At 43.4% G+C, this 13,505-nt stretch overlaps 1 protein-coding gene across 1 annotated transcript in view; it reads left to right on the forward strand.

Moving 5' to 3' along the window:
- GABRR1 (gamma-aminobutyric acid type A receptor rho1 subunit) overlaps positions 1-10,349 on the forward strand; it is a 14,342-nt gene extending 3,993 nt beyond the window's left edge. Inside the window, exons 4-10 of the mRNA XM_006778268.2 lie at positions 560-627; positions 1,530-1,753; positions 4,087-4,169; positions 4,572-4,712; positions 7,023-7,175; positions 8,835-9,031; positions 9,932-10,349. Coding sequence (XP_006778331.1) covers positions 560-627; positions 1,530-1,753; positions 4,087-4,169; positions 4,572-4,712; positions 7,023-7,175; positions 8,835-9,031; positions 9,932-10,225 — 1,160 coding nt within the window. The 3' untranslated portion in view covers positions 10,226-10,349. The remainder of the gene's footprint in view (positions 1-559; positions 628-1,529; positions 1,754-4,086; positions 4,170-4,571; positions 4,713-7,022; positions 7,176-8,834; positions 9,032-9,931) is intronic.
- Positions 10,350-13,505: the final 3,156 nt, after the last annotated feature.

A 13,505-nucleotide genomic window follows, 5' to 3' on the forward strand; every position in this document is an offset into this window, starting at 1 on the left:
GCCCCCAAGCTACACCATCACGAGGCCAAGAAGCAGATCTGTGGGCTTGGCAAATCATCTGAGTATGACTTTGGTTCTGGGGGCCTATTCACCAAGCAGCGCCTTTCCCGTGGCCTGACAGAGGCGTTGGCTTCCACGACGAAAGAGGGTGCCGAGTCAGGAGGAAGGTATAAAAAATAAAGTGGATGGCCTCATGCTGAGGAGCAACTCCTCCGGCCAGACCTGGTTCTGATCAGCGTTGACCTCGGCCTTCATTGTAGCTTTACAGGAGCATGTGTAACCAGCCAGGGATGTGGTATATTAACGTCCTTGTTTCAGAATCACCGGGATGATTAAGACCAATATATATTTTTAGACTTTTGCTGGAATATTCCAGGGAGCCAGCCCATGATTCCATTCTTTGATCTCTGGTTTGACTTCAGCGTGGCATGTGGGAACACCAGGCCTTGAAATCTGACATACACTGAGGTTCCAGGGGGGAATGCTCCTTATGCCTAAATCTTTCATAGTAAAAGTTTAAGTTAAAAGACTAAATGCTCTTGCCATTCCCTGTCCGCAGGTCCGGCCATTCCTGTTGGCATGGATGTGCAGGTGGAAAGCTTGGACAGCATCTCAGAAGTCGATATGGTAAGTGCTTCTCTTTCTGGCCAAGGGAATCCACGCAGGGCCGGTGCTGGCCAGAGCTCTGCCCCGGCGGTAGGCATTCCTACCCTCATGGTACAGATGGCTCAGGGAGAGTAAGACACTTACCAAAAGCCACCCAAGTGGTATGAAGCAGAGCCAGATGACAGAGCTGATCTTCACCCTCCTGGGCCCGGCTCCTGGCATCAGGAAGTGTTCTCTGGGCAAAGGCTCTCAAACATAAACAGCAGGACTGCCGCTGCCAAGTGGCCAGGCACCTCCCACTGCTGCGGATTCTGTCTGGCTGTGGAAATGCAGAAGCAGTGTCCTTTTTGTCATCTTTGGGTTTAGATTTAAAAAATGGAACAGTGTAGAACTTCTTGACTTACAGAACTTTTGGGGGCCTTATCTTAGCTTGGGTCCCCCAAGAAGCAGAGCTGAGACAGCATTTTAGCACAAGGCCTTTATTTGGGAGGTGATTCCAGGAAACATGAGAAGAGAGTGGGAAGGTGAGACAGGGAAGGGAATGGAGCAAAAAGGGCAGTGCCTTCAAATCGCTTACTACTGGGGAGTGAAACGCTGTTCCATTGGGCTACTCTGGGAGTCAGCACAGAGCACACTTCAGGGTTGTCCTAAGTGAGTGTCCAGGGCGCTGGGGCACTTACCATCCCCTTCAGCCCCCAAGCCCATTCTCCGGTTGAGAGCTGCTTCCAGAGGAATTCAGTCTCCTGCTTGCCCTGTGTGTGCACCCGGGAGCCTCTGGCAGTGGCAGCGGCAGCGGGGCACAGTGCTGGCAGCTCAGTTTCACTCCCAGCCAGGTGATGGCTCCACAGGGGCAGAGAATGTCTTGCTGACAAGCAGTGGGTTCAGTCAGTGTGTGGGGTTCCCCTCTCTGCCCTCTGCCCCAGGACTTCACCATGACCCTCTACCTGAGGCACTATTGGAAGGACGAGAGGCTGTCCTTCCCCAGCACCAACAACCTCAGCATGACGTTTGACGGGCGGCTGGTGAAGAAGATCTGGGTCCCCGACATGTTCTTTGTGCACTCCAAGCGCTCCTTCATCCACGACACCACCACGGACAATGTCATGCTGCGGGTCCAGCCGGATGGGAAAGTGCTCTACAGCCTCAGGTGAGGCCCGGCCCGGCCGCCCTCTGGGCCCTTTTACCTGCGGCGTTGGTGTGTTTTTTAGGCCTCGAGCTTGGGAAGAAAGGCAAGCAGTTTGTCTTAACCAAGAAAGTCATTGGTTCTACAACAGATACTTTGCTTTTTGGCCTTGAATAGCTGGCCTTTAACTCTTCAGGAGCTGTCAACTTTTCAACATCAAGAAAAATGAACTCTTACACACGAGTCAAGAATTACTCAGTCTTGAAAATACACTTGGGGAGAGTCCTCAAGCTGATAGCTATGACTTATGTTCCACCCTGTCTGTTACATTTCAGTGGAAAACCTTTACTATAATAAAAGTTTTATTTTTCTAGTGGGAGTCAGAGAAATAAATAATGCATTCTTTTCAATGACTCCCCTCCTGCAGCTCTCCAGTCCCCTTAAACCCCTTATTTTGCATGTAATGGTGACAGCCATAATACATGTTAGGTTTAATCTGCTTTCTTTAGACACTTTCTTAAGACTAAACAGTCAGCAAAGCAATAAATTAAGCCCTGATTTGCAGAATTTGCCAGTTTCTGTAGTGTAGCTATGCCCATCCTGGCTGATTTCAAGCTAACTGATGTCACTGAATGCAGTGTTGGGAAGAAATGGGTAGTAGCTCATCTTTAATAGTATTTCCATCATATAAATATAGTATAGTAGATGTAGGTAACTTCAGGAGTATAGATAATAGAAAATAATTCAGAAGTGATGAGTTTTGAATATTTATTACATTTATTTTTAGCACTTAACTTATTTAATTTTAAATTTATATAATTTATTTTTAATAATGGCTATGTTTAACAACCAGCTTGCAAACCTCCTGAAAATGCAGCTCTCGGCTCTCATGAGCCGGTAGCTGTCTGATTCAACACATCATTGGATGTGACAGCATGAGGCAGAACAGAGGGAACAAGAGAAGGGAAGACCTGTGTGTTCAGAATCAAAGTTGTCAGTGAGCCTCCTTGTGCCTAAAAAGAGATGATTTGGTGCTTTTATTGCAAATAAAATCATGAGTTTGTTTGATTTAAAAGGGGGAAAAAAGAGGCCTAAGTTTCTAAACACTACCATTTTGAGATTTATTTGGGGAAAAACATAGAGTAGCTGGATATTGTCAACTCTGTCAGCAAAAGGTTAACTCCTAAAATATGTTCTAATATACCATCTCCCAACTTCATCTTTTCATTGATTAATTAACAGAATACATTTCTATTACGAGCATTCTGGGTGCCAGGGAGTTGTTGGGAAGAGTTAAGTGTATGAGGACCGGAATGTGGGTGGGTGCATCCTGACTTGATGCTTCTCCGCTTGTAACCCACACACTGGACAAGCACAGTGTGTGGTGTAATCTAACCCACGTCTGTTTTTCTACTTCTACGTAGCCAATTTTCTGTTATTGAAGAAAAAATAGTAGGTTGAATAGCAGCCATATTAGTCATGTCCTGCCGTAAGATGGGAGAGCTTTCTTCTATGACTGATGATCTACTTGTTTATTCTTTGATTCAGAAGCCTGTCTTCCTGTGTAATTATAGAACAAAACCATTAGATACTTGCACGTTGGTACACTAAGACCTCTCAGTGTTTTTCCATTATATAGTCTCCATGGGCTTATGCACTAAAAACATCTATATTCATTAGTAGACATTATTATCAATATGAAAATATGAATATTGTAAAAAAAAAAGTGCTGCATTTGGCAACTGGCATTGAGTTCATTAATATTACTTCTGAAACATAGTACACAAATATAATATCAATATAATCAGTATCAACATATTGAATATCAACATATTGATATCAATATGATCAATAAAAGAACAGAAGAACTTTGAATTTATCTCAAACCAGAGGAACAATACAGGCATACCTCAGAGATATTGCAGGTTCAATTCTAGACCACTGCAATAAGGCGAGTCATAATCTTTTTGCTGTCGGGAGGTCTTGCTTTCAGTTTGTAAAAAGACACATCTGTGAATCGCAATGAAGCGAAGTACAATAAAATGAGGTATGCCTGCATATGTACGGTCTTATGGTTTCTTTTATATCACAGTTATACTGACTGAGACCATTGCTTCTTTAAAATGCATGAACGTGATAGGAATTAGCAGAGGCATTCTGTTTGCCTCACACCGACACCGGGGTTAAACTTAAATACTTAAGAGTATGCTAAGGAGGGTATCACTCATAAACTGCTCCATCTAAGTCCTGATGCACTGCTTAGGAGTTATAAGAAGGAGGCCGTTTCTGTTTGTTTTTGCATTGTGCATTTGTCGTTTGCATCCTCTGAGAACCCGGACGTTCCTTCTTGTTTTCAGGGTTACAGTGACCGCCATGTGCAATATGGACTTCAGCCGATTTCCCCTGGACACACAAACCTGCTCGCTTGAAATTGAAAGCTGTGAGTAGCCTTGTGCCAGACGTTAGCATAAGTAGTTCTGACAGGAGCAACGGGAGGCCTACAGAACAGGGATGTGTTCTGCTCCCGTCTCTTTCTGGGTCTTTTCCTTACCACTGAGAGTGGTAAAGGCATTTGCCACCAATGATGCACCCCTACACTTGGAAAGAAGAAAAGGCTAAATTGCCCTGGTTTTGAAGGCTGAAAACCGTATGCAATCCTGCCATTATTTAACCACTTGTGAGCTACAGAAACGGCGATTTTGTTTGGTTTAATTGAGTAGATGGCAGGCTGAATTGCGGAGTGAACCCTTTTGCAGGAATTAGGAGCTCTATGCCTCAGAGCTGCACAGACAGGCGTGTCTTCCCACGGCCACATGCCTCATGCTCTCTCCCATCTTTTCAGATGCTTATACAGAAGATGACCTGATGCTGTACTGGAAAAAAGGCAATGACTCATTAAAGACAGATGAGCGGATCTCACTCTCCCAGTTCCTCATTCAAGAATTCCACACCACCACTAAGCTGGCCTTCTACAGCAGCACAGGTGGGCGTAGGGTGGGCTGAGGGTCTGGCGAGCGCTAGCCTGACTGGGATGGGCCATCCTCTATTTTAAAAAAGGGTTCGAACTGGCTGCCAAGTGAGTAGAGCCTGTGCCACTGGAATTAGACACCAAAGAAGGGAAAGCTAAATCAGGTCAGAGGGGGGTGAGCATTGGGTGGAGGTGATTTTTTGACGTCAACAAGGCATCAGAAGTGAGAACCTAGAAAACATCAGTAATGACTGTTTAGCTTCAGGCAGCTCACCCTGATACGATTACCAAACCCCCTGTTCTCTGAAGGCAAGAAGCAGTCCAATTTCAGGTCTGTCATTTTCCATTCACGTTCTCTCTGCTTCAGCCAGGCCCTCTACGGGGCTCCAGTCTTAAGAGATCTTCTCTTACTGTGCTGCTTGCACAGATCCTTCTTATGACCTTCTTGTGAGCCTCGGTGCAAGAACTACTGGTCATTTTCCTGTGGGCAATTTGTTTTTTGAACCAAGGTTCTGGGCAGGCTTGCCACCTCCTGTTGCCTGAGGGTATGCTCTGTGGTCTTCCTTCTGGAATCTCACGTTAACAGCTGAGGTCTCTCCTCTTTCCAGGCCTCGCCTCTTTTTTTTTTTTTTAATATATTTTTTATTGAATTTTTTTTTTACAGAGAGGAAGGGAGAGAGATAGAGAGTTAGAAACATCAATGAGAGAGAAACATCGATCAATAGTCCAATCAATGCCTCTCCGTCTTTGGATCAGTCCTTGTTCATCAGATTATGTTGTTCCTTATATTCCACAAATGAGTGAGATCATGTGGTATTTATCTGCTCTCCGGTTCCATCCATGTTGTGGCAAATGGCAAGAGTTCCTTTTTCTTCTTCCTCTTCTTAAAGGATACCTTTCAGCATTTCATGTAATGCTGGTTTGGTGGTGATGAACTCCTTTAGCTTTTTCTTATCCGTGAAGCTCTTTATCTGACCTTCTATTCTGAATGATAGCTTTGCTGGATAAAGTAATCTTGGTTGACGAATCACCTTTCGGGAGATTTTGGTAGGCTCTTTATGCAGTTTCCATTGCTAACACATAGCATGATTGACTACAGAGGGAAGTGCAACCCTTTAAGTCTTTCTGATGTAAACATAGGGCGACCTGTTACTTCCGACATATTGTGGCAATCGAGCAGATCTTACCTTCTTTACATATCACCCATGAGTCTTGTTCTTCAGGGGCTCCCCATCCATTGAACCTTTAGCACTGTGAGATTCCCTTCTGTCTTAGCCTATTTGGGCTGCTCTCACAAATACCACAGATTGGGTGGCTGGCTCCTAAATAACTGAAATTGCTTCTCACCGTTCTGGGACCTGGGGAGTGCAAGATCAAAGTGCTGGCAGGTTCAGTGTCTGATGAGAGCCTACTTCCTAGTTCATGGACAGCCCCCTTCTCGTTGTGTCCTCACAGACTCTCTGTGGTCTCTTGTGTAAGGGCACTAATCCCATTCATGAGGGCTCCACCTTTGTAACCTCATCACCTCCCAAAGGTCCCTCCTCACCATACCATCACATTGGGCATTAGGTTTCAACATATGGATTTTGGGGGTGGGGTGGGGACACAAAACATTCAGTCCACACTGTTACAATTATAATCATTGCATTAAACTTGCCAATTGGATGCCAAGTTTTCTGATTAATGTTGCCAAGTCCCCATTTTATTTCCAGTCCTTGTCATCTCGAGTTTATCTTGCCTTTTCCTTTCATTGTTCTCCCATTCCTCTCAGCTCCTCCACACAAAGTCCAAGCTGAGGCGTGGCTGGACCTGTGAGTGTTCCCTCTGTTCCTAAACGCAATGCTGTGTTTAGCTTGATGTTCTAACTTAAAACACATTTTCCTCCATAAAACCATCCAAACGGGGTTGTTTAAATCTGTGCCTCTCCAACTTTAATGTGTGTGTGTGAATCACATGGGGAGTATTATTAAGAGAAAATTCTGATTCATTAGATCTGGGGTGGGGATCGAGAGTCTACACTTCTAAGCTCTTAGGTGATGGTGATGCTGTTGGGTCCTGTCCATCGTGTGAGTGACAAGAGCCTTCAACGACCTTCCCTTTGTGTATAGAACAGGGGTCAAAGATTTCTTGAGATGGAATCATCCGTGTGGTACGGGTAACATATAATCACTCCGTTCCATGGTTTTTCTCACCTCCACTTTGTAAAGGTCTGGCCAGGTTCCAGTGGAGTGTCTAAGACATTGATGATTCCCCGAATAAAATTTGATTTATGAAGGAGCTGAATAGCTATGGTGTGTGCTGTATTTTCTTCCTTGTGTCCCCCAGGCTGGTACAACCGTCTGTACATCAACTTCACGTTGCGTCGCCACATCTTCTTCTTCTTGCTCCAGACCTATTTCCCTGCCACCCTGATGGTCATGCTGTCCTGGGTGTCGTTCTGGATCGACCGCAGAGCTGTGCCTGCCAGAGTCCCCTTAGGTAAGGAATATTTCAAGTGCACATTCCAAGCATCTGAAAATACAAATAATGCCTTCCCGATAAAACCCTTCATTTCAAAGTGCTCCTACTAGTAAACCACTATTTGGCGTTAAAACTTGGACACACTGCAAGTTCTTTATTCACAGGTAAAGTACCATTATTAAAAATCCAGGTAGAAAAATTGTTTTCAGGCCCCCCCGCCGCCTCCCACCGGTGCCCATGCAAACATTCCAACTTCGGTCCTGTGTGAGCTTCGTTTTGGGATGGGTGATCTCGGTCTGTGGGTGCTCTCTCTGCACACTTGGAAAAGGAAATCACACTCTATAATAGGTTTTCTCAAAAGTGGTCCAAGGAATCTTTGTGACAGAATCTCCAAGGGACATTTTAAAAAAGAAAAATCCTGCATATCAGCTACATGTACAGAATGAGAATCCAGAGAGAGGACCAGGAATCTGCATTTTGAACACGTTCTCCCACTAATTCTTATGCGTACTCAAGTCTGAGAACCCCTATTCTATGAACATTCCATTTATAGCAATTTGCCACCAACTCTCTTTCCCGTTTTAAATATTGCACTGGCTAGCCCTAGCCAGTGCAGTTCGGCTGGTTGGGCGTAGTCCATGCACCAAAAGGTTGCTGGTTCCATTTCTGGTCAGGGCACATGCCCGGGTTGTGGGCTTGATCCCTGGTAGGGGGCATTCAGGAGGCAGCAATTGTTGTCTCTCACCTTGATGTCTTTCTCTCTCCCTCTCCCTTCTTCTCCCTCTAAAAATCAATAAAATTATTTAAAATAATAAATGAATGAATATTGCATCTACTCAATCATACACTATTATTGCTCAGACAGTTCAGGGGCTTCTAGGGAGAGGGTGACCCACCAGCTTTTAGTGAAACTGGGTGGAGCTGGCCCTTAAGATGACCCCAATCCCCTGTGATTTAGTGTTTGCAAGCAAATGTTCTGAGCTTAATTTGAAATCCCAAGCAAATTTCCACTGACAGATGCCCTGTCCTTTAACAGTTGTTCTGTTGCTTAAACAGCTACTGTGCGAAAAACATATATATACATTCTAATTTTAAATACCTGTCTCCTTTAAATGAGGTTAACATCATCATCTTTGATAAAATGGACATTGCTGAATAGGCAGGCAGGCCCAGTGGATGGGTTGCCAGGGGGGCACCTGCAGTTCTCCAACATGCACCCTCTTGTGGAGGTGTCCGATAGCTGATGATACGGGCCTGGAACTACAAGACGAGACCACACAACAAGGGCACCAATAGTCAAATAAACCCAAGCACTTGTTCCCTTCTTTGGAGAAGTAGTTACAAGAAACATTGATGTAATTTTTCTTTTAACAATTGAATGGAAATGAATGTCTTGCTGCCAAAATGTCTGGGGCTTTTAGCAACAGGAGCAGGTGATGCAGGTGCTATGAAGAGTGAGCAGGTGTACAAAGTGCGGAAGGGTGATACGAGGGGAGGAGGAACTGGAGAGCTTCATAAAGGCTCAGTCTTGAAGGACGAGTACATGTTTGTTAGACAGAGGGGCAGGGATGTAGACATTCGAGGCCGCAGGATCAGGAGGGACCAAGAACAGAGGTGTGAAGCCCTCTGGTATGCTGGGTGGAAGACAAGCAGGTGCTTGTTTCTCACTGTTTGCAGGTATCACCACGGTGCTGACCATGTCCACCATCATCACGGGCGTGAACGCCTCCATGCCCCGCGTCTCCTACATCAAGGCCGTGGACATCTACCTCTGGGTCAGCTTTGTGTTCGTGTTCCTCTCGGTGCTGGAGTACGCGGCCGTCAACTACCTGACCACCGTGCAGGAGCGGAAGGAGCGGAAGCTGCGGGAGAAGGTGACTTTCCCATGAGCTGAAGTGTCTGCTCAGGCATGTCGCCTGGTCTAGCTCTGGCCCTTGGACCTTGGGCAGGTCAGACGTCCTCTGTACAATGGGGCTGACACGCCTTCTTCCACCTGCTTGATGGGGTTGGAAGCTACCATGTTGAAGCAATGTGCAATTCACTCTGGGCTACATCCCTCATGCATTCAAACACTTACTTAGCACCTACCATATACCAGGAGCTGCTAAGCCAAGTTAACTAAGACGTTGGTCCCTTTAATATTGGTGGTGTTCATAGTGATGAAAATAAAGGACAATTCAGCATAGTGGAACACATTATTTAATAGCGCAGAGGTGTAAAGAAGCTTCCAGAGAAGCACAAATGCTATTCTAAGGAATTTCTCTTCATACGTGATCTCAAACACCTCACGTCATTTTCCAGGTTATTTTCCCTTCCACCTGATTTTTCTTTCTTCCTCCTGCCTGCAGCTCAGTGGTTATCTCTTACAGAAAACTCTAACTATATAGTAGCAAACTATTGCCACAATGCCACGCTTTTCAAATTCCTCCTCCCACTCCTCTCTGTCTCTCAGGAGTGTTATCTTTAAACATTTGTATCCCGGCTGCTAGCAGTTAATGGTCTGGTGGAGAATAGGGCAGTTCTCTGGCCATGAACGTTCTTCTTGGTCTCTGGTATGACATGAAGTTTCCTAAGAGTTGATTTGTAGACTAAACAAATAACCTGCTACTTTAGAATGTTTACTGTGCCACCACCATTATTTTCCCACCTCCCACCCTAACTGGGAATAAAAGAAACTAGAAAAAGGCCGTCCTCTCCACTATGCAGTCTCTCCTAAGAAGGGCTTCTGAGAGAGGAAGCTGAGCTCACATCCCGTGTGTTTGCTGTGTTCGCAGCTTCCCTGTACCTGTGGACTACCTCAGCCGCGTGCAGTCATGCTGGATACCAGCTATAGCGACGTGGAGGTGAATGACCTCGGCAACTACACGCCAGAGAAAGGCGAGAAGCCAGACAGGATGATGGTGCAGCTTACCCTGGCCTCCGAGAGGAGCTCCCTGCAGAGGAAAAGTCGGAGGAACAGCTACGTGAGCATGAGGATCGACACCCACGCCATTGATAAATACTCCAGGATCATTTTTCCAGCAGCGTACATTTTATTCAATTTAATATACTGGTCAATTTTCTCATAGATGCCTGTAATTCTGTAAATTTCATTCTTTTGTGTGTGCTACAGAAATATCTGTATGATAAAAAGGTTATGAAAAAAAAAGTTCCCAGTACCTACCCTTGTCCAAAACTACCTTGACAAGAGACTTCCTGCACTTATGAACCATCTATTGTACACACAGAATGATTCTAGGTGCTGCATAAATACAATACCCATAGCAACTGAAGACAGTTGTTACTGGACTGGAATCTCCTGGAAATACACTGACAGGCTTGTGGGCACACTGTAGTTCAACCTCTTTTAGACCCTAAACGCTTATTCACAGGAATGATTTCCTTTGTGTTACATTCTTTGGACGAGGTGCACTTGGACTACACCTAAAGTTCATTTGTATTAAACATACATGCACCTACAAGTCCCCACTTTGACCAAAATTCATGCTTCAGTTTATAGCCTACTACCTGTTTTTAGTGTATTGCCTCATGTTTATTTCACTACAAGGCAATAATGACATTCCTATTTGCATTTACATCTTGTGGATCATGAAGCTTCACCTCTTCAGGAGAAAAGCTCTTTTGATGGTGCAATTGCTTTGATTTTGGTAAGAATTTCCCTGGTCGGGATACTTTGAGGATAAGGGGCATGCGTGGCATTTTTGTGGTAGCGATAACTAGTGTTTAAGTGTTTCCTGTCTTATAACTACTGCTTCATGTACCTCCACCATGGAACATGTCCTAGTTCCAAGTCCTTCCTTAGGAATATCTTTACTGAGGAACTTGGGAATAGACTGATTTTTTCCCGTATAAACACTTGAAGAAAATGCATAGTTTGGGACTACCTGTAACTTATTAGGATGAGAAACACTCACTTGGTTTCTGAAGAGAAAAAGAACACCAAAAAGCAAAGTAAATGGGAAGACATCACTGGACATCTGCATTCAGACTCAATGAATACCAGGATTTTCTCCGAACCAGAAAACAATGGCCACTAATGTCAGGGCATGGGACAAAGGACAGGGTTCTAATTTGATGTATCATTTAAAACAAATAGTTACTAATATATATCAATAGGATCAACCTCCATCAAACTTATCCAAACAGCATTTGTTTGAAACTCACTTTAATAAAGTGAATGCTATACATAATAATGTAATTTTCATTCCAACTTAATTTGTCTAATCATTTATACTAAATAATATTGTTTTTTTAATATACAGGAAGGACTATATACTTTATTCCCATCTGGAAAAAAACCCCAGCCCTGGCCTATGTTGCTCAGTGGTTAGAGTGTCAGCCCATGCACCAAAGGGCCTTGGGTTCGATTCCCGGTCCAGGGCAGGTACCTGGGTTGCAGATTCAATCCTGGGGGAGCCTCAGCCCAGTAGGGACATATGTGGGAGGCAACCAATTGATACGTCTCTCTCACATCAATGTTTCTCTCCCTTCCTTCCACTCTCTAAATATAAATGGAAAAAAACAGCCTCAGGTAAGGTTTAACAAAAACCATACACAAAACATACTTGCACAAATCCTAAGGCAATTTTCCCTAATAAGAGCTCATCAAAAAAAGTTTTTTGACACTTGGGTAAATAAACTTAAAGAGATATTTAAAAAATAGTTAATTGTTAACTATAATATTAAATTTTATTTTTAAAACATTACTTTTTTATGCTTATTTTATGAAACAATTTCAAATGCTTCACAGATATCTTTCCCAAGGGCTTCTTCCTTATAACCAAGACCACCTTAAATTATCTAGCTGCTAGATTCTAGCAGATTTCCAGGGTACATCATCTGAACATCCATCTGCCTAGTCTGGGAAATTCCACCATATAGGATGCTGTACTAGTCTGCGGAGCTACTATAGCAAAGTACCATAGAGTGGGTTTGTCATGTGAAACCTACTCACCCATCTTGGGAAGGTCCAATACTTTGAGCAGTAAATTTGTGAGTGGAGCCCCTTGAAGAGCTCTGTGATGGCTCTTCTCTGTAGGCCACACGCTATAGTGCAGTGATGGCGAACCTATGACACGCGTGTCAGAGGTGACACGTGAACTCATTTTTTTGTTGATTTTTCTTTGTTAACTGGCATTTAAATATATAAAATAAACATCAAAAATGTCTTTGTTTTACTATGGTTGCAAATATCAAAAAATTTCTATATGTGACACGGCACCAGAGTTAAGTCAGGGTTTTTCAAAATGCTGACACGCTGAGCTCAAAAGGTTCGCCATCACTGCTATAGTGGGAACTGCAGTGACCCAACTGGAAAGCCTGAATGCAGTGGCAGCAATTGGATCCTGGGTGGCAGGGGCCACGTGGTGGCACTCGGTGGCCAGAGTTTGCCACAATGGACAGCAGAATCACAGCAGCAATCAGGACAGTTGAACGCACACAGATCCATGGCTTTCATTTGTTACGCATAGTGTTCTCAGAAATGAAATAGAAAGCCTGCTAAATTCTTTTGTGATCTGTATGAGCATAAAAGTTCTAGGTCAAATGAACAAAAATCTAACTCAAATTAAAAAAAACTAGAGTCACAGCCCCTTAATAAATTCTCAGATTTGAGCCTATTTATAGCCTCAGAAGCCTTGAATGAAGGGAAGGCTGGGATACCTTGACCTGGTATTTTTTTTCTAGTTTAAATTTTCAGGTTCTAAGACTATGAAAACATCAGTTTTTAAGCAAAAGAACTTAATTGCTCTTTAAAATTCTCATTATATGAGTAATATAACATTTATAATTTAAAAGCACACCAACATCATGTGATAACAATGTATTAATGATCATAAAATAGTATATTTGGGTGATTATGTTTTATCTTATATTTGCATAATGGTGTGATGTTGGAAAAAAACACATGACAATCACTATTAGAAAACATTTATTAACATTCTACTTTTTAAAACATACTCTAATACATATTAAAATGTTTTTTTAAAACTGTCATCTGAAAAAATGTGTCTATCAGAAGCTGAAGATGGCGGCGATATAGGCAGACGCGTCTGCTTACTTGAAATTAACGGCATACATATCAAAATGCGCCATCCTCATCTATAAAATTAGATTACGAAATACTTAGAGTATGTTGAAACTAGAAAACAGTCTGAAAATTATAAGAGGCAAGCTAAATATTAGCTATCATCAATCTTATATGATACATAGCAACTTAGTTATTCATAGTACCACATGATTGTTTTATACATGTCTCCTATTCAGGCCAGCTTTTAAAATTAAGTCACTACATGGAGGGATTGAGGGGGGTGGGAAAGGGAGAGAGATCGCCTGGCCAGTGTGGTTCAG

The sequence above is a fragment of the Myotis davidii genome, unplaced genomic scaffold, assembly GCF_000327345.1.
Source record: "Myotis davidii unplaced genomic scaffold, ASM32734v1 scaffold269, whole genome shotgun sequence".
Classification (NCBI taxonomy): Eukaryota; Metazoa; Chordata; class Mammalia; order Chiroptera; family Vespertilionidae; genus Myotis; species Myotis davidii.